The sequence below is a fragment of the Lemur catta genome, chromosome 11 (assembly GCF_020740605.2).
Source record: "Lemur catta isolate mLemCat1 chromosome 11, mLemCat1.pri, whole genome shotgun sequence".
Lineage (NCBI taxonomy): Eukaryota > Metazoa > Chordata > Mammalia > Primates > Lemuridae > Lemur > Lemur catta.
Genome location: NC_059138.1, coordinates 49721139 through 49747126, shown reverse-complemented (window position 1 = coordinate 49747126; position 25988 = coordinate 49721139). Strand labels below are relative to the sequence as shown.

At 36.0% G+C, this 25988-nt stretch overlaps 1 protein-coding gene across 1 annotated transcript; it reads left to right on the top strand.

Moving 5' to 3' along the window:
* On the top strand, positions 1-25731 carry STEAP4 (STEAP4 metalloreductase). Its single transcript, XM_045564915.1, has 5 exons — positions 1-109; positions 18390-18847; positions 19519-20046; positions 21249-21413; positions 22779-25731. The coding sequence occupies exons 2-5, from the start codon at positions 18392-18394 to the stop codon at positions 23040-23042; spliced, it is 1413 nt and encodes a 470-aa protein (XP_045420871.1). The 5' UTR covers positions 1-109; positions 18390-18391; the 3' UTR covers positions 23043-25731.
* The last annotated feature ends 257 nt before the right edge of the window (positions 25732-25988 follow it).

The window sequence follows — 25988 nt, the reverse complement described above, 5'->3', positions numbered from 1 at the left end:
GAGGCTCAGCCCTGAGCTGGAGGCAGAAGCTGCTCCGCCCGCCCGGCCGCGGCGCGCACCAGCTGTGGCTGCTGGATCGCAAACTCCTTCGGAAGCGCCTCTCCTGCAGGTGGGTCACCTTGCTGGCTATCGCCCGCGTCTCTTCCCTGCCTCAGCCCACCTCGAGCCCCTGCGTCTAGGACCCCATTCCCCAGCCTGCTTGCACTGAGGAGCAGGTGCCCGCAAACTCCCCTGCCGCGCCCTGACATCTCTTCCCCGGAAAGTCGGCCAGGCTTGCCCCGCGGTTCAGCAAGCTTCTGGCTTCCTGGAGTGTTACCGCTCATCACTTCCCCAGGATGCAGAGAAGCAGAAAAGCTCGGGGGGGGGGGGGGGGGGGGTCCGATTCCTCTCTGGATCTTACTTATGGATTGGAGCAATCTTGTGGCGCTCATCAGAAAGGAGCCTGGAAGAATGTGGCTTTAGCAACCTCCAGTCTCAGATCTGAGGCTGCTTCCAGACCAAGAGCTGAAAATTTGTCCCAATATCTGCAACCACTCCCATTCTTGATTTTGACTTAAATTTCCTTATGCAGTTTAGAGATTGCTTTTCCAGAAAAATATTGTTTAGAATATAATTTATTGTGAAAAGTAAGTAAAGCCTTGATTCCCTATTTGTCCAGAGACAGGTAGTATTTTCCCTGGATGGTAGTATGAGAACTTTCTTTAAAAGATGACTGGTGTAGTGGAAAGTGAGTTGGATGAAGAATGGGGTAGGGGATGGAGAATTCTATTCCTAGTTCTCCCTAGAAGCTCAACATCTCAGGCTCAGTTTCCACAGATGTAAAATAAAGGGCTATTGGACCAGATGATCCACAAAGCCCAACTCTAACAAGCTGAAAAGCCATGCCTAAGGATGCCTGCAGATTTGAAATATACTGAAAATCTCCCTAATACTACAACTGAGTAATTACTTTTTTCGTAATAATGCAAGTTTCATTTTTATAAGGAAACTACCCAGCTGTGGAGGGAGTCTCTTCCCACAGGAGCATCTTAAAGTTCTACCACATTTATCATTCAGAGAATACTCTTGGCTTTCAAAACCATTCCTCAGCCTTGCTATGTGAGAATGTCCTATTCCCTATAAATGGCAGTCATATAAATGTCACTCACATGAAAGAACATTTTTTTCCTGATACAGTAGGTATAATTTTGTAAAATGGCACATTTATTTGAAGCAGTAACTTTTTTGAGATATGGCCTTTGGCAAGGCCTGAGTTTTGCAGAATGCTGTGATTTAGCACGGTATGAGATTTTACCTGCATGTATTCTACCTGCATGGCAAACACTGCCAACCCAGAAAACAGTGTGAAACACTCCATTTATCAAGTTTCAAGGTTGTAAAGTAAATGGTACATGTGTACAGAGAAATTGGGTCATAGCACTTTCTCCATTTGACAACATTTATGGTTCTGCTGAAGTTCGCATAGAAACGTGAAGTTCAGAAACCAGATATACAAGGCTTGATCCCTAACTCGAGAATAATTTCCAGACTTCTGCTTTGCTTAACCTTGCTGTTATTTAGAAGTAATAAAATAAATTTTTATAAGCATGTTAATAAATTTAAAATCCTAGGCCTTTCACTGTGTTGTGAACAATTTTAAGAAAAATAGGTTCATTTATTATGGAATTTTAAATGTGAGGAAACCCTGAGTGGTCACTCTGCGTTACACCATCTCTTGAAGGATTGTCCCTAAATCACACTGATATTATTAATACCATTATTAAAAGGATATAAATTCTCCTTTTAAAGTCTGGGTAGCTGATTCTGCAGTCACTCTCAGAAACACATCCCAGTGTCTTATAAGCCTAATCATCTAGTTCTCTTCATAATTAGTTTAGATGTTTTTATCAAATGCTTTTCAAAAATAATTTTCTTTGAAAATCTCAAGACTGATAAGCTGCCAGCAAAACCCACACACCTCCCAACACCACCAAAATAGCCCTTCAAAGCTTAAAGACTTGCTGGGGCACTTTGTAGCTAGTTTTCTCCGGGTTGTCTCCTGAAGAGGAAGTTATTTGTTAAGTGCCTACAGCTATATCCATCCATAAGTCCTACTATAAGAATCTAGAACAGGCTACGGATAATGAATTTTTCTGGGTGAGTTTTTTGTTTAAGTTTAGCCTAGATAATAATAGAAATAAGATTTACAAAGACAAAGCCTCTGAAGTTACCTGTTTGACTCTGTTTTTTACACATCCAAAGAGGATGTTTTTTTAGTTAATTATGAAGACTTCCCGAGCAGTTCCACATGATGTGTTAAACCTACTCAAGATATTTCTAATTACTCTTAGGTCATTTCCACAATGACTTAAATTAACACTTGTCCTTTTGTTGAGCAGAAATAAGTCCTAGAAGGAATCAAATAATGAAAGAATAAATAATACTTAAAAACAATGCATAATAAAATATACTTGGCCTATATACATAAATAATTTGTTCTTCTGAAGTCATTAACGAATAGAACACAATGAATCCTTGTGCTGTTTGAAGATCATCTTTCAGAGACATATCATGGTAAAAAGAATGTACTGTTCTACTAAAAGAAGTATTTCCACTCTAATTAACCAGGCAGGACATTGACATCCTAATCTAAATTCTTTTCCACAGTGTTCTACAAGAGTTTATTCAGCCATGTGTGGAGAGCTCTTACTGGATTGTACTTCTGTGCAAAGAGTAATTTTGAAAAATTAGGAACCATAATTCTAACGAAAAAGAAGGCTAAGAGGTAACTTAATGTAACTATTAATCTATAGCATACCTCTTAAAGGGTCACTAGTAGAACACAAACTAGATAGTCTCTTGGGCCTCAGCACCCAATATTAAAGAAAAGAATTTTGCATTAAGAACAGACCCAGGGCTCAGGGAGCTGATGGCACCAGCACTGCAGAGCACGGGAATAGGAGGGCATAACTAATGGTTGACGCTGACAATGCATCTTTCATCTGCACCTGCTCGTTTTACAGGATATGAAAACAGTTTTCAGCCCAAGTTTAATGGTAGCTAAAACAATTTTGCACAGACTTTGGTTAACTGTCTTGTCCTGCTTCTCAGCAGATTAGCGTCCTTCCTCTGGGCTCCCATCCTCTCCACACATTGCTCTGCTGTGGCCCTCACATGGTGCATCGTAGCACTTTGGTTACATGCTTCATCCTCCCCGAGATTGGAGCTCACAATTGAGGACAGGGACTATGTAAGTTCTCACTTTATCCCTCTTTTGTAACACAGTGCCCGACACAGAGAGGCTGTTCAATAAATCTCTGCTGGAAACATGAAATCTTACCAAGACATCATTGATAACACTGATTTTTATTTTTGGAAGAAGTTGATCATATGGACATAGTAGACAATGAGTATGGATGCCGACTGCACTGTATTAATTAACCAGGTCAAAGTACATGGCAAACTCCAGATTTTAACTACCTGCCACTTGGGCAGAAGCAGGAGATTGCTTTGTACAGTACATATAAAGTAAATAGTTGAACTCATTGTAACTTTTTTAAAAGTAGAAGAAACTGCTTGGTATTTCTTCTCACTTTAATTTTAGTATCCTTATTATATTGCTATACTGGGAGGTATCATAATAAATTTGTAACTACAATACTTTGGATTCTAATTCATTTGAAAGAGTGATATAATGTGATTAAGGCATTTAACTGAGGTCACCAAGATTAGAATAGTGAATTTTTAAAGGTTATTTCACTTAAGTAAAACATTTTAGGCCTTCTTTAATACCTGAATGCATGGCATAAAATACAAAGCCTACTGAACAGTTCAAAAGAATGAAATTATGTCACATCATTCTTATACCAAAAAAAAAAAAAATACAGTGCCTCTAGTTATTTCTTGTCTAATATCAAAGTACTAAAATGATTACTTCATCCTATTCAATTCCCTGACATAGGTGGTATGGGATTAAGGAGAAAGCAATGAGGTGGGTAAATGGTTCATTGAAGTCAATAAAGAAAATGTGCCAGGTGCCTCTGGTTTTCCTACATTGAGATCCTAAACTGTGCTTTCGCTATTCTTGAGGCATGTCTGGAAAACTGGAAGATATGTGTTTGGGGATGGTGGTACTCAAAGAGGCCCCTGTATCTTTCTCCCTTAGGGAACCAAGATTCTAAAGGTATCAGGTTTACAACCAAAACTGTACTGATACCATCCATGTGTGTGGGGTAAGGGTGTGGAACCTTCATTGGGGCAGGGGAGCCACACGGATTCTGTTTTCATAAAGAACCCAGGAGCTTTCCAACAAGGGAGGCCCCTAAGAAAAGAGATTTAGGCCTAACGCACAGCCAGGATTAAAAACTGGTATCATCCTGTCAGCCCAATTATTTCTCCATTTTTATGGTCACATTCCAGAGTCTTGCAGAAAAAGGGATGAGAGGTAGGGAAAGAACCCAAGATGTTCTGGTAAATGGCTCTCTAACAACAACAACAACAAAAAAAAAAAAAAAGTAGTGATTTGTAACATTTAGTGATTTCCATGGTGTGAAAACTCCCACCACATGGCTAATTTCAAGCTCTCAGCTGGCAAACTTGCTCCAGCCACACCACTGAAAAGATCTGAGATTAAAACCCTAGGAATTTCAAAGAAGGAGCTGTTTCATTTAAAAATAGTTACCAACTAGTACTGCTCTCAAGCTTGTATGTCAAAGTATACCAAAAGGATATGGGAGCGATTTGAAGAGTGCTTTTCCCTTGGGGTAAGAAATGGAGCAGCTTTAAAGCCTGATTGTGCCTGGCTGCTCCATCTCAGGAGGCTCTGCAAACATCAGGGGCACTGGGGCCCTGGGGTGCGTCAGATAAGAAATGGAGGAAAATGGTACCCAAAAGAAGACAAGGAGGCTATGTTCATAAGCATGTGTGGACCACCCCAGGAGATACTTAAAAACAGTAACAAGATACTTTGGAACACAATGAAGTTCCCCATCAGGAGGGTTTGCCCAGGTGGGGTCAAGATCCACAGCAAAACTGCTCTATACCCAGACTGACTTGGCAGTTATCAATATACAGATAATTCCTAGTGACCTTCACGTGAAGATATATGACTACTCATAGGAAATTTTATTTGAACAAAGTTAATTCAAAATTGAAATTATCAAATCACTCCCTACCTATGTCTAACTATAATAGTCCTAGAAAAGCAAAACCCACTAATTAATACTAAGAGAGTTGTTGCAGATCATCAAATTAAGCAATTGTTCACATAGTGTGTGCAAGCCAAATGCCACCAAATCCATGAGACAGAGTCGTGTTTCTGATGGTGGTGATCTGCTGGTCCTGACCTGATGCCTAATCTTTGGTGAACCACAGATTTGTAAAGAAGTTGTTCAGGATTTAAAATGTAAACAGAAGTCAGGGTAAATTAACCCAGACATGACTGAATTCCTAACCTTGTTTTCATGAGCCCAGGGCTTTAATCAAATGAACTAACCAGCCTAGACAGTGGATAATGAACCTACATGATGAAATTCTTGGCCAGGCAATCATAAAACAATCTTAATTTATCTTGACAGATGCTGCTGAGATCTAAATGTGGCGACCTGTATTAATAAGATTTTTAATTGAACTAGAATTTTGAAGAACTTAATTAAAAATAATTTCTCAAGTACAATTTAAATAGATAATATAGATCTGTATCACCTCACTCTCCTCATAATTCATTTGGTGGTAGTGAAATGTTACTAACAGAATCACTTTAGTTGCAGTACATGGCGTAACTGGTTTGTAGCTAGTTATGAGCAATTCATGTGAAAGTATGCATCTCCATAGAACATTAATGTAAAGGTTATTTTTAGTTATACTCTTGTGACTTGCTCAGACTATACAAGATTACTACCTTTTGTGTCATTCTATTGGCTAGCACAAAAACTAATCAGTATATTTAGTTATGAGATCCATAACATTTTCTCACAAAACAATTGAAATAATCAGTTTTCAGCAGTAGTTTATTTAAAGAGCTTTAAAGGATATATCTGTTAATCTATGCTATTAGTAACTTAAGTCGTTACTAGAACTTATTTTGGAAGTAACAAATTGATGATTTATCATGCTTACAGAATTGTTCTCATTTTTACTTAAACTGATGTGATAGAAAATGGGAAACAATATGAATTTGTAAGAAGTGTACAGTAATTAGATGTAGAGTCTGAAAGTTAATTCGGGCAAGTTTTTAACCCCTTTAACTCAAGTTCTTCTCTTCTCTAAGCATGTATATATATATATATATATATTACATATATATATTTACAAATACAAGTTTGATGTAATTATAATTAAAATTTATAATTGTACATTTTAATTTCATAAGGGTTTGTCTTAGTTTTGATATTCAAATAAAAAGATATTAATACAGAAGCTTGAATTTTCTTTCTAGCCAACCCTGTGCCTGACATTGTCCAATTCTCACTCAGTTAAAAAGATCTACAAATACATAAAAGCATCTAGTAATCTTTCATGTCATATGACCCAGCTATAAAATTATTTTGAAATGTCAATAATACTTTAAATTAGGCTATTTTAAATCGAGTACAGATGGTCCCCGTCTTACATAAGTTGATGGTTTAACTTGGGATTTTTTGACTTTAGATGGAACAAAAGTGATATGCATTCAGTAGAAACTATACTTCAAGTACCCATACAACTGTTCTGTTATTCACTTTCAACACTGTATTCAATAAATTTCATGAGATATTCAACACTTTATTATATAATAGGCTTTGTGTTAGATGATTTTTCAACCATAGGCTAACATAAGTGTTCTGGGCATGTTTCAGATAGGCTAGGCTAAGCTATGATGTTTGACAGGTCAGGTGTATTAAATGCATTTCCAATTTACGTATTTTCAGCTTACCACAGGTTTATCCGGACGCAATCCCATCATAAGCTGAGGAGCATCTGCATTTTTGTAAGCGTCGCTCTTTACTACCACAGTTAGTTAAAGCATATGCACCTGCTTTCCCCTCTGCCTGGAAAACACCCTCACCTGCAAACTCCTCATCACGCAAGTTTCAGCTTGATTTAAGGTTGCCGGATAAAATGCATGATGCCCAGTCAAACTTGAATTTCATATTCAAAGTTTTTTAGCATAAGGGTGTCCCAAATATTGCAGAGCATTTGCTTGCTTAGAAAATGTAAGTTCCTCAGAGCACTTACTACCATCTGAAATCATCTTGTTTATTATTCATGTGTACCCTGTCCAACTTTCTTACAATAATGTACAAACACTGTTTTTGAAGCACACAAATTCAGAGATGAGACTTGACGCTTTTTAACGAATTAACACTTTCAAACTCTCTAAGATATCTGTATTCTTTACCTCTTTATCCTCAGCACATAGAACAGTAGGTGGTACACAACAGGCAATAAATATTCGGTGAAGGAATGTGTTAATGTGTATATTAAAAGAAAGAACTTGAAAATTATTAATATCACCAGGAAGAAATTAGCCTTGCTAATAGAGCCACTTCTAACTACAAAACTTTAAAACTATACATTTATATTTTCAAACTTATATTGAATTTTCCAAAAAATCAGAAAAATCCATTGATTATGAGTACATTGATTTTTTTATAAACTGATCAGTGGTCTTTATAAACCAAGGTCTTCTGATTTTGCTACAATACATAGCTGTCAGTAAAAATATGTTTGAATGTGAATGTTTGTTATCCTAGAGAGCCTTGATTTTACTAAATACGGAAATATCTCAGTGAATAAATTGGACGGGTTCATATATTACTGTAAACTTTTTACTTTTTTTTTTTTAATATTCTTTGCTTTCCAGTTGTCCCTGGCATATATTAAAACAAATGCTCTCAATCACAAGAAGACTGACATAGTTGCAGAACTCCCTCCTGCCCTTTTTGCCTTGTGATGAAAGGAAACATTTGATTGAGGGGCTTCAGCGCATTACAAATATGTTGTCAAGTCATCAAGGGCTTTCGGATTAAAATTCAGAAGGAATAATAAAACAGCGGAAGGACTAAAAAAATATCTCCTGTTTACAGGCATTAAATTAAAATGAAAAATCCTGTCACTTCTTATACAGTTTGAAGGTGTTATTTGTATTCCAACTCTCTGGAAGGTGCCAAGCCAGATCACTAGATTGGTGTGCTACAACACCAAGGGGTGTGTGTGTTATGTTCAGAGGCGATGGTGTACCAGGAATTCATATATTTGGACAAACAATCATTTCAGAATTCAAAGCTGAATTCTCAAATGGAAAAGAGGCAGAATGACTTTAATACTGGTTCATTCAAATAATTAATGAGATGGTCTGAGAGTTGCTATTAAGGAGTACTGAGTAGATTTGGTCAAACCATAATTTTGTGGCTTTTAGGCAACAACCCTTCAAGGTTTCTTTGACAGAGTTAAAGAGCAAACATTCCCTGGAGTCTGACACCGAGTCTTGAGTCTGATATACCTTGACTCTCTCTCCCTTGTGAGACCTGCACACTCAAGCACACTCATTTTGCCTCTGGTTTTCATAAAGATAGGAATTCTAGCCTCTCAGCCAAAGATTACTTAAAGCAAAAAATTGTAAAGAAGACAAAATGTTTCTGCAGCCTTAACATCTTCTTCTCCCTCTATCTTTCCTCTCCCCTCTGTTCCCCGCCCCCCCCCCAAAAAGATACTCTTACCTTTCTCCACTTCCAGCAGTTCTCAACCATGAGCACTCTTTCAAATCCCATACGTCTGTTTGCTTTAGTTTGTTTTGTTAAATACAGATGCCTGGGCTCTACCTCAGATCATGTGATTCAGAATCGCGGGAGTTGGTTCCCTGGCATTTTAACAGCTCCCAGCTGATTCTAATGTGTGACCGGGAAGAAGAACCTGGTCTTCTTAAAGAAGAAGGCTGGCAGGCCATTAACTGTAAGCTAACATAAAAGCTGATGAAAGGTTCAAGGCAATGGTTCTCAATCTTGGCTTTACATTAGAATTGCCTGGAGGAGCTTTAAAAAAAATGCCCAGGTGCTACACTACACCAATTGATTCAGATTCTCCAAGAGTCTGGTCATCAGTTTTTTGTAAAAGTTCTCCACTTGAGTTGAATGTGCACCAGGGTTGAGAACCACTGGTTTCTGGTGTAACCTTCTGCAGAGGTATTTGCATTTTCATAAGCCTTAATGATTCTAAGAAGTTGCTACAATGATTAAAGAAAGACAGAAAAGAGTGCTAGGAAGACATCTATCTGTCTGTACAACTACCATGTCCTCTCTCCTTCCATACCCTTCTAAATGAAATTCCAAGGATAGATCCTTCTTTGCCTACTTATCTTATGATGGATCTCAGCATACTACTTTTTACTAAAATTTGTATGTTATAATGATAGTTTTGTCTTCATAGTTGTTTTTATAATGATTACCTCCAAGCCTTTTTCATATGAATCAGTGTTTTTGCATTTTTAGTTTATATAAATATGCAAAATTGGGTGAGTTAAGAAATAAGTAAGACTCCTAATGATGCATATAAATAAGGTTGAGTCTTTACATAAAGGAATTCATCTTCATTTGTATTTTCTGTGGATTTTTTTTAGAATAAAAGAAATAAGAGGAATTTGTGGAGGCTAATTTTTCCTTTCAGGCCTATCTGCACCAGAGAGAAGGGAAGAATTTCTTTCATTTTTTTCTACAAATGGTATTACATACATACATATTTATATATTTTCATCTTCATTCTATAAAATCTTTGGGGGAAAGAAATGGCCCATTTTCCAAGTACAAGATTAGAAAGTGCCCACCTGTTAGAAGAGATATAGTTAGTTGCTTATCTTTGTTCTTCTTACTAAAAGAAATGGGGAACAGAGTCTATTCCAGGTCATGAGAGGGACAAAGGGGCATTTGGCCTCAGGCTGCCAATACAAAAGTCCTTCAGAATTTGATTTTGACTTATTCTTTAAATGAGGTGTATGCATATAGTCCAACACATAACTTTAAACTTGTGTTCATTTATTAGATATAGGTGGAGTATCCCTTATCCAAAATGCTTGGAACCAGAAGTGTTTTGAATTTTTTATTTTTTTGAGATTTTGGAATATTTGCATATATAATGAGATATTTTCCCGATGGGACCCAACTCTAAACATGAAATTCATTTATGTTTCAAATATACCTTATACCATGAAGGTAATTTTATATAATATTTTTAATAATTTTGTGCATGAAAAAAGTTTTGACTTTGTTTTGACTGCAACCATCACATGAAGTCAGGTATGGAATTTTCCACTTGTCATCACTCAAAAAGTTTCAGATTTTAGAGCATTTCTGATTTTTTAGTTTGGATTAGAGATGTTCAGCCTGTATCTACACACTAATATTATGCTTTTGTATGAATTAGTATTTTTGCACAGCATATATTTATCTCTTAAGAAATCAACTAATGCATTTGATTTTGGAATATGCTTAAATCGTTTTTTAAGTGTAAGCATCTAAAATAAATGATTTTTGAATATATGACAAGATAATTCTAACATTTATATGGAAAGGAACAGGAATTAGAATAGCTATAATAGTTTTAAAAAAGAATATAGTGGGAAGAATCATTCCAACCAATTTCAAGACATTGTAAAGCTATAGCTTTCAACATTGTATAGTATTGGCAGAGGGACAGACACATAAATCAATAGAACAGAAATAGACCCACACCTATATGGACAAGTATTTTTGACAAAAGTACAAAAACAATTCAATAAAATAAGGATAGTCTTTTCAACAAATGGTAGGAGAAAAGTTATATATTCATAGGCAAAAAAGTAAACCTTCACTTAAACCTTACACTTTGTATAAAAATGAGCTCAAAATGGATCATGGACTTCCATGTAAAATGTAAAATTTTAGAGGAAAATATTCAGGACCTAGGGCTTCATGAAGAGTTTTTAGATAAGTTATCAATAGTGTAATCTATAAAAGAAAAAAATCAATAAATTGGACATCATCAAATTTAAAAAACTTTTATTCTAGGAAAGACCCTATTAAGACATGAAAAAAAAGCAAGCTACAGGCTGGGGAGAATATATTTGCAAATCACTTATCTGACAAAAGACTCATACATATATAAAGGATTGTCAAAATTCAGCATTAAAAAAAACCCCAAACAGTCCAATTAGAAAATGAGCCAAAGACATGAAGAAACTTCTTACCAAAGAGGACACACGGATGGCAAATAAGCACATAAAAAAAATGTTCAACATCATTCGCCATTAGGGAAATGCCAATTAAAATCACAATGAGATATCAGAATGGCTAAAATAAAAAATAATGAGACATAAATTGCTGGCAGGAATGTCAAATGGCATAGCCACTCTGGAAAGCAGTATGACAGTTTCTTATAAAGCTAAACATACACTTAATCATATGATCCAGCAGTTGCACTCCTGGGCCTTTATCCCAGACAAATGAAAACTTACTTTTACACAAAAACCTGTACGTGAATGTTCATAACAGGTTTATTTATAATAGCCAAAATTAGAAACAACTACAATTTCCTGCATTAGATGAAGAGTTAAACAAATTGCATTGCATCTATGTCATGGAATACCACTCAGCAATAAAATGGAAAAATTATCAATACAACAACCTAGATGGCTCTCAAGGGCATTATGCTGAGTAAAAAAATGCCAATCTCAAAAGGCTTATATACTATGTGATTTCATTCATTCTCAAAATGACAAAATTATATATAGATATAGAACAGATTAATGGTTTCCAGGGTTGATAATAGGAAGGGGCTGAGGATGGCTCTACAGGGGCAGCACCAGGGAGAGCTTTGTGGGGAGGGACCAGTCTGTATCCTAACTGAAGTGGTGGGTACATGAATATACACATGAAGTAAAATGACTAGAAATGTGCATGCACATTGTACCAATATCACTGTCCGGGTTTGGGTATCATACTATAGTTTTATAAAACATTATCATTGGAGGAAACTGGGTGCAAGGTGCACAAGGACCTCCTGTACGAACTTTTTAACTTCCTGTGAATCTATAATTATTTCAAATAAAAAATTTGGTTGCTTTTTTTTTTAAGTAAGCATTTTAGATTTGTTAAGTATAAACATTTAAAATATATTATTTTGTAATTCTGTTTGAACTTTCCATGCTTTTAATATGCTAGAATCCTCACAAGCTGGAAGGGGCCTGGGCTCCTCAGACTTCTGACCTCTGAGAGGTGAGAGAAGTGAAACATGCAAGCCAGACTGCACCTAACATCCTCATGGGAGGCCTAGCTGGAACACTCCAGAAGAATTCTGCCTCAGGTTCCCAAGGCCTGGGGTGGGATCAGCCAACAGAAAGAAATGATGAGTAAGACTCTTCTGACCCAAACCTGGTCCGTCTTGTGCCCCCCACCCCATACACACACACACACACACAGCTTCTCAGTGGCAGCTGCTACCATGGCCATCACAGTCATCCTTGCTACTTTTGCATCTGCGTCACTGGTTGCTAATCCCTAATCTGTATAAACATCCTTGTGGGATCACTCCACCTACCTTGGCTCTCATCTCCGAGAGATGCTTCCATAGGAGGCAAAAGCGGTCCTGGAGATTTTCCAAACCCAGGGATATTCCTGTGGTATTTCCTGTTACTTAAATGAGGTTTGTGGACAGCCCATGAGGCTGAAGGAAGGAGAGGAAACCACTATGTTATGTTTTAACTATTTTAACCCACCTTTCCCTAATTAACTCTTCTTCCTGTTTACCACCATTTTTATTTTCATTATTCCTTCTATCCTACCTAGAAGAGCAAAGTTGGACTAAGACCTATTTTTAAGTCTTTGAACAAGAAACCTTACTACCTCCATAAATCCATGCTTACACATAGCTATTTTGAGTTACAAAATGTGTCTGAAATGGGTGTAGTATCCTTCTTTATATAGTGCTTACTCTAAAATGCACCCTCAATTTGATCTCCCTTGTGGTTGACAGTATGCATACATCCCATTTCTATTAACTACTATTAGGATATTTTTCCAAGAGTTCAGAATTAAATTCATCCAAAGAATTATTAACTTTTTAATTTTTTGCATGTTATTTCATCATCCCTATTACAGTAACCTTACGTCTGATAATATTTTTCATTAAAAAATAATTTAAAATATTGCATTATCCTGGGTTATCTCGCAAGCAGAGCTTGTGACAAAGGATTTTATGCAGATAATTTATTAGGGAAGTGACTTCAGGGAACCAGGAGTGAGGGGTGGGAGCATAACCCGGAACATGGGAAAGGCAGTACAAGTTGGTCCCTGCTACAGATGACTGGTGCTCTGTGCCGCTGGGACTTTCTGAGGAGCCTTAACGTGTCATCTGTGTGCCAGAAGAAAGGAAAAGCATTGATGCATTGAGTCCTGCTCCCCATTGGTCTATGGTGGCCCTACAGGCCGTGCACATCTGAGCACTAAACAGGCATAGGTCTCAGAGAAGCCCCCAGACAAGAATCATGAAATACAAGATGTGGGACCCCAAAGTAAGCCAGCCTCTGTTAGGCAGTGGAAGCCAAGCAGAGCTCAGTTATTGCCCAGAGACTGGAAGTAGAACTATCAGGATGTGAAATAGAGCTCAAAATAGGGCCAAAAAATTATCAACTTTAAAATTTCAGTAAGTTGCATAAGGGGTAACTGCCCAATGAATAACTATATGTCTTTCTATTAAGTCAACCAGTAATATTTTAATATCTCCTTACCATTTTTGCATCTTCGATTCTTTCAGTGATGTCTCTGAGGTTTTAAGAGTGAAAATAAATTTTAATAGTTGGGGTAGCAGTGCAAGTATGTTACATTGGACTAACAAGCTGCATTTTAAGAAGGAAATATTAAAGTAAAATGTGAAATAATTATATAAGAAAAATTCACACTTGAGCTGTTTTTACATGTGTTTTGGTAAATTCATATGCTCTAAAGCCATTTCATGTAGGATTTTATTTATAAGAAATAAGTGGGAAGGGTAGGAGCTTCTCAAGAATCATTGAACTTTAGTTCAGATAATTTTTATATATTTATAACAGTCACAATTATATAAGTATAATTGGTCCTTAATTTATATAAAGATTGTATTAATTAGATAATTGATTCAATAATTAATATATTATTAAACAATATATTAAAAATAACCAGTTTCTTGAGCATTTATTGTATCTCAAGAACTGTTTTAAGATACATGAATTAATCTAATCCTCATAGTATCTCTCAAGTAGGTACTATAAATCTCACATTTGAAAGATGATGAAATTGAGACACAAACAGTTTAAGTAACTCACCCAAAGTCACATTGCTGGTAAAAGGTGAAGCAAAAAATAGTACCATGTAGTCAATATCTTCATTTTAAAAAAATGGAATCGCTCTCTCTTTGCAATGATTAAGATAATCCAAATGAGAATATTTCAATTAAAAAATCTGTCTCATTATAGACAATAACAACTACATCAAATCTATATTTTGCTTGCAAATGTTCCTCCAGTATGAAAGAGAGAAAAATACATATTAGGATAAAATAATGGAGAAAAAGTGAGAGGATAGTCAGTCAGACATTCTGTTGACATCCAAACCAGTTCTGCACAGAATAATTAAGGTGGTATTCAGGAGTTGGAGGGTTTGAGTTATAAAACTAGTTGTTAACTGATTAGCAACTAAACAATATAATGTAAATTGCTGAACTAGTTTGTATGTGTAGATGCTACTAAGAACTTTTCAAAGGCACAGCTGTTCTTCCTTTGGACAGTTCCTGGTCATCTGCAGGTGTGTTCCCATTTGTAGTCATGACCTCAGCTGATACCCATTCAAGATATCAGTCACCAGCTAGTTTATAAGATGATTCAGATGCTGTTTAATTAGATTATTCAGAGTTTCTGTGGAAGTACAGGAAAGTCCTGTATTTCTTGTTCTTTTCTCTCATGACTTCTGCCTACCTACAAAGACCTGAGTGCCCTGCTAGTGATACAGATATGCAACTTCAGATAAGCTAGGGTAAGAATACAGGTGTTTTCCATAGGCTAAAATGGAAAGGGCAAATTTCTGAAAACCTCGTTAAAAGGAACAGGCTTCATATATGCTGTACAATCTACATGAAATCTATTAGACCATGTAAGAGTTGAATAGTGATTGTGTCTGGTTTGAAAATCCCACATAAAATTCACTGAGATTTTACTTTCAACCCATTTGGGTGAAAGAAGTAATATCCTTACAACATCTTCCCTCACTTCTTTCCGTCTCCCTTACTCTTCCCCATCGGTTACTCTTTGAACATTCAGCTTCCTCTTCATTTATTTCACACTGTGCCTAGCACACAAGGTAAACACTGCTACTTCCAATGCCTACATTCCATTCTACTAATATTATTAAGCAAATATTTATCTAGTGCCTAGTCTGTCATAGTCACTGCTCTTCTAAGCACTGAAGATACATCATCACACAGTGGACACACACACACACACATGCCAAAAAAAGAAAAGATTAGCTGATATTTAAGCTTAAACCAAAGGTTGGGAAGAGAAGAATTTTGAGAAAAATTAAGTCCTAAAAAAGGAAATAATATTCTTCAAAAGCATAGAAATTATCCTAGATTGTTAGATTATAGAAACTTTGGTTTGTTTTTTATTTAAATTTCATAAACCTTTTAAAAGTAATACAGTCACATGGCTCATGACAATATCTCAGTTTAGTTTTAACTTACATATTTTTGTTTGTTTGTTTTGGGTAAGATTAAGAATCTTTTACTACATTTAGAAGTCTTTTCTATATATCCTTGGGATGAACTGACAGCTCACATCCTTTGCCCAATTTGCTAATAGGCAATTGGTTTTTTTCTTATTGATTTATATGAGTTGAAAATATTTGCCCCAGTTTGTTGATTATCTTCTAGCTTTGCTTACAGTGGTTTTTTCTTTTCAGGAATTATTTATTTTTATGTAATTATTGGGGGGTTGCGATGTCCCTGATAAAGATAGGGTCCCCTGGCAGAATGTGTCGCAAGAGATGAAAGAAACAGAGACACAGACACAGAAATAGTATTTAAAAGAGTGGGGAAATCAGGGGACCATCAGCACTCTGGTGCCAAGGTGGCAGCGACTGAAACCCAGCACTTCCTTTTTATTCTCTTTGCCATGTTGCAAAATACAATGATCTCATGCAAAAAAATCATGGGATACAATTATCAAAGGTCTCAGGGCTCTCCCCAAAATCACAAGGTGTCCTAGTTAATTTCCTTCTCCTTTCTAGAAGTGAAAAACACATAATTCTTCAGTAGGTACAACACTTTTGATCAAGGTAAACGAACTAATTTTATCCCAAGCTCAAGCTATGTACATGGATATCAGTCTTCTAACTTCAGTAGCTGTGACCCTTTTGATCAAGGAAACTACATGCTTTCCACTGGAAGACTGGTTTTACATTAACTGAGGCACTGTGGAGAGAAAGGGAGAGAAGGAACATGGCCCAGTGTTCTAACAATGGAAGCCTTAAGACCCTTCTCCCGGGCTGACATATTGCAATCTACCTCTGCAACCATGAGAAGTTTTCATGTCAGGCTGCTCCCTGGCTTTTCATGCATGAGACCCCTTAGGCTCTGAGGTTGGAGCATGCTTTGCTGTACTCCCAGATCGCTGATATGTGTCCCCCAACTAGGCAGTTAACATCTGCCCTTATTTCAGGCTTCTGCTCGGGCAATTCCTTCACCTCCTTTCCTCCCACATCCTCAGACATAGCATCCCTAAGTCACCGGGGTCTTGATCCCATCATATAATCACTTGTCCATCTATTCTTTAATGATTTAATGAGGTAGGAAAAGGGCTTTTCCCCTCTAAGATTATAAAAGAATTTTCTATAATGTCTTCTAGTTCTATTATAGTTCCATTTTTAAAAAAGAATTTAATCTTTAATATACTTTGAATTTATCTTTGGGTGGAGTGTCAGGTATAGATTTAATTTTTTATTTCAGTTGGCTATTGAGTGGTCCCAATATTAGCTATTAAATAATCCATCTTTTTTCATTGACTTGAGATACTATCTTTATATGTGTTTGGGTCCATTTCTGATTTTTTTTTACTCTATTCCATTGAACACTTTCTATTTCTTTGACAATACCACATTATTTAACTGTTGTAGCTTTATAATATTTCTAATAGGTAATAGGACTAGCCTCTCATTTTATTATCCTATTTTTCAGGATTCGCAGATTAAATTAGAGAAAACTGACATCTTTGTGAGGCTGAGCCTTCCCTTCTAAGAACATGCTGTACATTTCCATTCATAGAAATCTTCTTCTCTGATTTTTAAGAGTATTTTAAAATTCTCTACTTATATTCTTGCACATACCTTGCTATCTTGTTACACATTGTCTCTATTTTGTTGCAGCTATCAGTAGGGTCCTTTTTCCTATCAAATTTTCTAACTGGATTATTTTTTGAATATATGAAGAATATTGATTTTAATTGGGCTCCCAGACAAAATGTGGAATTGGTTTTGTTTGTATGATACTTTTTCTTGGGTTTTCCTAGTCTACACATTGATCATTTGCAACCCCTTTTGAATTTCTATACCTTTAATTTCTCTCTCAGATCTAGTTGTGTTGTCTAGAATTTTCAGAACAACAGTAACTAAAGTGGTCATAGCAGACATATTTGTCCAGCTGCTGACTTTATTGGGAATGTTTCTAGTAATTTTCTTTCAAGATTTTAGTTTGAGATAGATATGCTTTCTATGTTAAGGAAATATCTATTTCTCTTTTACTGTGAATCAAGAATAAATGTTGCATTTTAACATATGTCCATTTAGCATTCACTGATATGACTATAATTTTCTCCTTAAATCTTCTAATGTGATAAGTTGTATTGGTGGATTTTCTAATATTGAATTTATATTATAGAACTAATCTTTTCATTCCTAGAATAATCCCCATTTGATTGACATGACTTTCTCTTTAAAAGGTTCTGGATTATATTTGCTAATATTTTATTTAGGATTTTTGTATCACTAAACATAAGTGAATTTGTCTGTAATTTATTTATTAGTGCATTATTTGTCAGATTTTGCTCTGAGAACTTTTCGAACTACAAGTGTTTGATAAATACAACGTCCTTGCAATATATGTCCATAGTTTAAAACATCCACCAATAAGTGGGTGCTTTTCACTGTATCTCTTTATTCAACAGAAGAAGTTTGTCATGGGTGAGTTTGTTAAACAAGACATATATGAGAATATATATGATAATTTTTCCTACTTCCAAATTTGGGGGAAATAAATTGGAGATAATTAGAAGATTAGAACATCAGTCAATTATATTACTTGCTGCATATAATTCTGCATTAATTTTCCATGCACAGAGTATTTACATATTGTTGGGTATTTGTGTTATTATTTTTCAGTTATGGAGAAAACTTGTACAGATGAACTTCCTCTCGCTATGAATTCTTCAGAAAAGCGAGAGACTGTGTGTATTTTTGGAACTGGGGATTTTGGAAGATCACTGGGATTTAAAATGCTCCAGTGTGGTTATTCTGTTGTTTTCGGAAGTCGAAACCCCCAGATGTCCAGCCTGCTGCCCAATGGTGCCGAGGTCTTGAGCTATCCAGAAGCGGCCAAGCAGTCTGACATCATAATCATGGCAATCCACAGAGAGCATTATGATTTTCTCACCGAATTAATTGAGGTCCTCAATGGGAAAATATTGGTAGATGTCAGCAACAACCTCAAAATCAATCAGTATCCAGAATCTAATTCAGAGTACCTTGCTCAGTTGGTGCCAGGAGCCCATGTGGTAAAAGCATTTAACACTATCTCAGCCTGGGCTCTCCAGTCAGGAGCACTGGATGCAAGTCGGCAGGTAAGATTAAACAAATTTGCAATCAATCTTTAAAAAATGAATCTTTTAATGTACACTTACCTCAAAGATTCCAAAATACAGTTCCAAGATAAAATACCCACTAAGCATTACATTTTGCTGATACATGCCATTAACAATTTTCTTGGGTTTGACCAAGTAAGGTCATCAATTATTGTGATTCATCTCCCACTGTTTGCATTTTCAGCTTTTAGTTTGATGGAACCTAGTGATGTCAATCTCTGGAGGCCTCTTGTCAGTACTAGAAACTAATACATCTTGGTGGATATCCTTTTCCACTTCCATTACCTTGTGTGAGTCTGGTTCTATTTACGCACTGAGATTAGAAACAATCATAAAGTTATGTGGCACTCACAAATACAGAAGAAAGATCAGACTACTCAATGGTAGAGAAGTTTTGTATCAATTTCATGTGCCTAAAACCACCCTCAACTAAAAATTCTGGTACTTAGCTATCCAGCACACATGTGCAAGTTTAAAATGTTATCTTGTTAGATATGTTAATTCTACATCCTTGTTTGAAAATCACTTCACTATTATATGTCAGTGTTCTGCATGGTCCCAATATAGACTTTCAAAATAATTATTAAATAAAGAAAAGGAATAAAATACAATTATTAATTATAATAATTAATCAATTATTTTTAACCCAGGTATTTGTCTGTGGAAATGACCGCAAAGCCAAACAAAGAGTTATGGATGTGGTTCGTACCCTGGGACTTACTCCATTGGATCAAGGCTCTCTCACAGCAGCCAAGGAAATTGAAAACTATCCCCTGCAACTATTTCCAATGTGGAGGTTCCCCTTCTATTTGTCTGCCGCGCTGTGTGTCTTCCTCTTTTTCTACTGTGTTATAAGAGAAGTAATCTACCCTTATGTTTATGAAAAGAAAGATAGTACCTTTCGCATGGCTATCTCCATTCCAAATCGCATCTTTCCAATAACAGCACTTACACTGCTTGCTTTGGTTTACCTCCCTGGTGTTATTGCTGCCATTCTGCAACTGTACCGAGGTACGAAATACCGTCGATTCCCAGACTGGCTTGACCATTGGATGCTCTGCAGAAAGCAGCTTGGCTTGGTGGCTCTGGGATTTGCCTTCCTTCACGTCATCTACACACTTGTGATTCCTATTCGTTATTATGTACGATGGAGGCTGAGAAATCTAACCAGTACCCAGGTAAAATATCTTCTTATTTATATTCTTCTACTCCTTAAATCAAAGGACCTTGCTACACCATATTCCGTTTCACAATTATAGAAAGTCGATCTTCTAAGCATCTTTATTTTTTAAAGTAACTAAAATTAGAAACATCATGTCATTGGTTTTTTGTTTTTGTTTTTAATGAATCCAGTTGAGACCTCATACAACTATTGAGAATAAAAGTTAGATTCCCAGGTTCATTTGGGTCCAGATCTGTATTCCCAAGGCTCAGTGGGATACTGACAAACTGACAGATTTGGGGGTCCAATAAACCTAATCATCCCTACTTGAATTCCTCTGGATGGCAGTCAAAAATGTGTTTTTAAGCTTCTATTTTTATGCATGCTACTTCCTTTTGGAAGTTAAAACCATCTTATAAGTAAGGGGGCTGTTCAAACACATACCACAGCAATGCAAATAAATTCACAAAAGGGTGCTTATAACTCCTTCATGTTTGACTTATGGGAAGTTGTCCTCAGAAACTAAACACCTCTGAGCAAATATTAAATACCATTTTATGTATAATCAAAAGATTCAGAGAGAATCAGCTGAAGGAGTCTTAAAGCATTCCCAGAAGACATGTCATAAGTTAGTTCTGGTTTAGAAATAAGTTGTTTTAACCAATTTTACTATGGTCTCAAAGATTATTAATCAATAATTCATTGATGATGCTTCTAGGGTTTCTCTGCATTATTTTCCTAACAAATACATGGAAGTTTCTTGGGTAAGAGTCACACAAGTGTCTGATACCTCTCAACCTGACTGCAACAGATTTGATGCTATATTACTACATAATAAACGTGAAAGAACTCAAACTTTGAGCATGTGAATAATCAGCATATAAAGCAGAAAAAAAGAATTCTGATGTAATTGAGAACATCAAGTTTCGCTTGGGGAACAAAAAGCCATATGGTGATGAAAGTTTAAGTAAACGTTTACTTTGATTTAGGATTTGTGGGGTAAATTAAACTGCCTACACAATTCCTGGAATCAAGTATTACAAGTCCCCACAGAACCAATTACTTTTCTACCAAAAAATATATAATTTCTGAGTATATTAGAAATGCCATATAATTTTCTTTGAGCAAATAACCCACACAGAAGTATTTTTCAGTACCCTTAAAAGTGTGGACAGTTTGTAAAAATTATTTTTAAAAATTGCTTATAATTTTTCTTAGACACTACTCAAGAAAGAGGATCCATTTAGTACCTCTTCTGCCTGGCTTAGTGATTCATATGTGGCTTTGGGAATCCTTGGATTTTTTCTGTTTGTTCTCTTGGGAATCACTTCCTTGCCATCAGTTAGCAACGCTGTCAACTGGAGAGAGTTCCGATTTGTCCAGGTAAAGACTTCTAGATTTAATTCTTGTTTATATTGCAAAATAAATATGGCTTTGTAAATATTCTCATTTTTCTCTACTATCATGCCTAATTTTTTCATTTTCCTCCATCACCTCCTTATCAATCTCATAAAAAAAATTCAAATGGGAAAATATTGAACTTGGGTACAAACAGGCAGATCTCATCCATGATGGCTGGATTTCCCTAGTAGGGCATTCCTTGCCAAGATTCCTGACTGTTCCCAGAGCCACAGCTAAGACTACAGAGTAAAAATCACCAGGAACAATTAAATTATGTGTGTAAAGATGTACTAGCTACAAGGTGAAAAGAAACCCAAAGACAAAATTTCACCTTCTGAAAACTAATCTTACAATATGGACATACTATGGAAAAGCAGATATTGAAATAAAGTTTAAAATCTTTGAAGCAAGGTTTGATAGATGTCATGCACCGGACTTAATGCTGGCCTATAAGAGGGAAAATTGTTTTTTTCCACATATCAACCACAAGACACCTTATTGAAGGCAGTTAGTAACTATGTATTCTTGTAGACCAGTGGTCCTCAAAAGTGTGGCACCAGAACCAGCAGCGTCAACATTACCTGGGAACTTATTAGATACACAAAGTCTCAGGCCACACCCAGACTTACTGAGTTAGAACCTCTGGAGGTGTGGCCAAGCAATTTGAACAAGCTCTCCAGATGATTCTGACGCATACTTATTGTGAACCAGTATAATACAGAATAGACCATTAGTCTTTGAAGTTAGGTTTGAATGCTATAGAACTATTTAATATTTGAATTTTGTCTTGCAGTTTCTCCCAGCGACCAAATGCAGTCAACAATTTCTCATGCTAACACCTTTATTCAAGGCATTAAGACAGAAATAAACATTGAGCTTTAGAATTTAGGCCAAAACAAACAAAGTAAAGTTTGCTGATTGTTCTTTATTGTTATTGAAACTAGCTAGCATCTGCTTGTAGTCAGCAACATATACTTACGCAGTGTTTCTTAAGGTCATACTTTGTCTTATTTATCTCTAACCCTAGAAAGATGATAATTAAAAGAGTTTTGCCATTGGCAACCTAGGCAAGGTAGGTTATTTATTCTAACTCAGAAGAGCTTACTCCTGAGAAAGTTTTCCATCCAGCCAGGTTAAGATGAAGCCACCATGTCACTTGTAAGCAACTGTCTTTTTTTAAAAAATGAAATATTTACCATCCTGAATGAGGGTTAATGCTATTTTCAGTACTTAGCAGAGTATCCTAAATATAGGTTTCAAAGGTTTGTGGTTGTTGACAAATATCCTTCATTGGTTTGGAGTGTTTAAGATAAGGTTAATGTACATATTTTTGTTTCTTGTTTCTAGTCCAAACTGGGTTATTTGACCCTGATCTTGTGCACAGCCCACGCCCTGGTGTATGGTGGAAAGAGATTCCTCAGCCCTTCAATTCTGAGATGGTATCTTCCTTCAGCCTACATATTAGCACTCATCATTCCTTGCACTGTACTGGTGATCAAGTTTATCCTAATCATGCCATGCATAGACAAGACCCTTACACGGATCCGCCAGGGCTGGGAAAGGAACTCCAACTACTCAAAATCACCATTGAATGGAAAAACAGATATTTAAAGCAAAGTTCAATATAATCAGACTTCTATAGTATTGAATGTTTAGAGAAGAATAATGGGTACAGTTAAGAAAGCTTTTTTTCTCCCGCCATGGCCTGAAGTTCATGAACACAGAAGGAAACATTGCCTGTCTTTGAGAAATTGACAGATTGGAAGAGAACATCATTTAATCTCAGGTTCGTGGTGAATCAATCAGTGCAGGTCCCTGCCTCTTCTTCCCTGGAGGACATGGGGCTGAGATTGAGATTAGCTTTGTGGTTTCACACTCTGAAGCTTCTTTGTTGTGGGCAACATGCATGACCTAATATCTTGCAAAATCCAGAAGTACAAGCAACTTCCTTCTCTGCTTCAAGGGCTGAGTTAAGTGAGGGCCACTGATAAAGGCTTTATTAGGTATGGCTGAAGAAGAGGGCCAAATGAAGTAAAAAGAATAAGATTTTTTGTTTGTTTTCTTGGAAGTAAAAGGTGATCATAAATATGACCATAATAAATCCTGTAGTTAATATACCCCTTGATTTTGCTTTTATCAATATGAATGTTTACTATGGGGAGATATTTTATAACACAACAAAAATATCACAATTGATTGTAAGTAACCATGCCAAATCTATAAAATTGTCATAAGATCCTTCCTCTACAAAGAATAGGTATAGGAAAGATTGAATAAAAATGAAGATATATCCATTTGGATATTCCTTGCAATGTGCAATAAGCAAGGAAGGGTTTGATAAAAGCTCTTGTACAAAAAGTTCAAATAAACCAGAATTTTAGATACCAAGCTAAATAAATATTGTAAAGTTGCATTATATTAGCTTTGGTATTTTTAAGTATTATATATGCTTTATAAATTATATATTCCAAATATTGGTCAATATTAATACCTATGAAATTAATTTCTAGTATAAAGAAGTAGCTTCTATATCTGTCTTAGTCTATTATAATTTTAAGCAGTAAAATTAAATGAATAATCTGAAGGTATAAATTTGACCAATGCCTAAATGAGAGAGACTTATAGGAAGTCACAGGGCAGAGACATTATATTTATATATATATATACATATATGCACACACATACATATATACACACACACACATATATATATAAAATGAGCAGTAGTCACTATATGAGACTTGGGTCTTTCTCAGATCCTTGCTGAAACATAGGATGGTTCTATTTTTCTACACTGAGAGTGCCCTTTCCAAGATGACCTTCAGCAGTATCAGCCTTTCTAGCTCAATCATGGAGGTAAAAGGAACTTTATGCACAATCTTCCCACATACCAAAATAACTAAAAGGCACTGGGTTTGACATTTTTCTGCCTGCTCTATTAAGGCCATTTTTTTCACTTTTGTTATAACATATTGTACATGACATTATACAAAATGATTAAAATATATGAAAACATCCACAATCCAAGATGTTTTTCTATAAAACTTTTTTAAAATAATTCTATCTATATTGTATATTCAATTTTACATCCTTTTTCACTTACTATGTTAGAAGCTTTGTTCTCTTATATTGTATATGTATTTATGTAATGGCTGCATAATATTACATCAAATAGGCATTTATTTAACCACTGCTTTAATTAAACATGTAGACTATATCAATTTTTTACTAAAACAAGTAACATTTCAGAGAATATCTTTGCACTGTTAACATTTTTCTATATTTTAAATTATTTCCTCAGAATACTTGCCAGGAATTGAAATTATGAACTTTAATTAGTATTTGCTATATATTGCCAATTTATTGCTAAAGTGACCTTATCAACACCATTAGCATCGGATGAGGGTGTTGGTTCCATCATACCATTATAGATTTTGTTTTTTATTTCAATTGGTATTTACTTATAAATGGTTGCAAAAGTACACAGAACAACAACAAGCTGGAAGACTCTGAGTAGAGCCATGATGCTGACTGACCCCTAGAGCGTCAGTGGAAAAGACAGGGAAAAGGGAACTACTCATCAATGTTCTGCAAAACAGCCAGGTGTGCTGGGGACAGAGCTAGAGAACTGGTTGATTAAAACTGAAGTACCATCCAGGGTGGTCTAGGGAAGCCTGTGGAGTTAGCCACACTCCTTTTTGTTAAAAAAGTAAAATGTTGATACCAGGTCATACAGAGTCCATCAGTGAAAATAGAAAATGCCCCATCTAAGTAAAATGCTTACCTATAGTAAAAACAAACTCTGCTTTTATAACCTAGTAAAAATGCTCTACCTGAGTACTTAAAGGAGTGTGAAGTTAAAGAGCGCCCTGGTGGTTTTGGCATAATAGCTGCATGGCCAGGCCTGACCTTTGGCTCCAACCACAAGGGCCCAAGCCCCACAAGCTGACTGAGAAAGCCATAGTTCTCTGCTGAGGCCTCCCAACGCCCCTCACAGCTCCCAAAACGATCAAATCAATTTGATCATCTTAATACAGCTGATTCCTCCTGTTTACTGGTGGAAAGAATGAGTTTATAACAGATGGAAATAGGTGCTTTGGGTAAACTGTATTCCTTTGAACAGATCCAAACTGTTCTATATCAAAATGTTAGACTAAACTTTTTTACTGCTGGTACGTTTTCTGTATTCTAGGAAAATTTTTATAATGTTTATAGACCTTTTAATTTTGTATGCTTTCCCCATGTTAAGATATCACAGCTTTGTAAATGTATACTCATTAAACGTTACTTTTAAAATGTTTTCTAGTTTTGTTTAATTCTGGTTTTGACTCATCATCATTCTCAGGAAAGTGACTGGAAAGTTTTGAATCACAGTAGTTATGGCATCTGGGACTAAAAATGCTTCCCTTCAAGGATAAGGAAAGGGAGAGGCAATGCATGGGTTTGAAAACTTATTAATGAATTTGCAGCTTCATACAATATATGCTTGAGCTCAGCAGGGTGGTACATTCCAATATCCTGCATGAGCTTCAGTATTACCCTAAGAGGGGAGAGCAT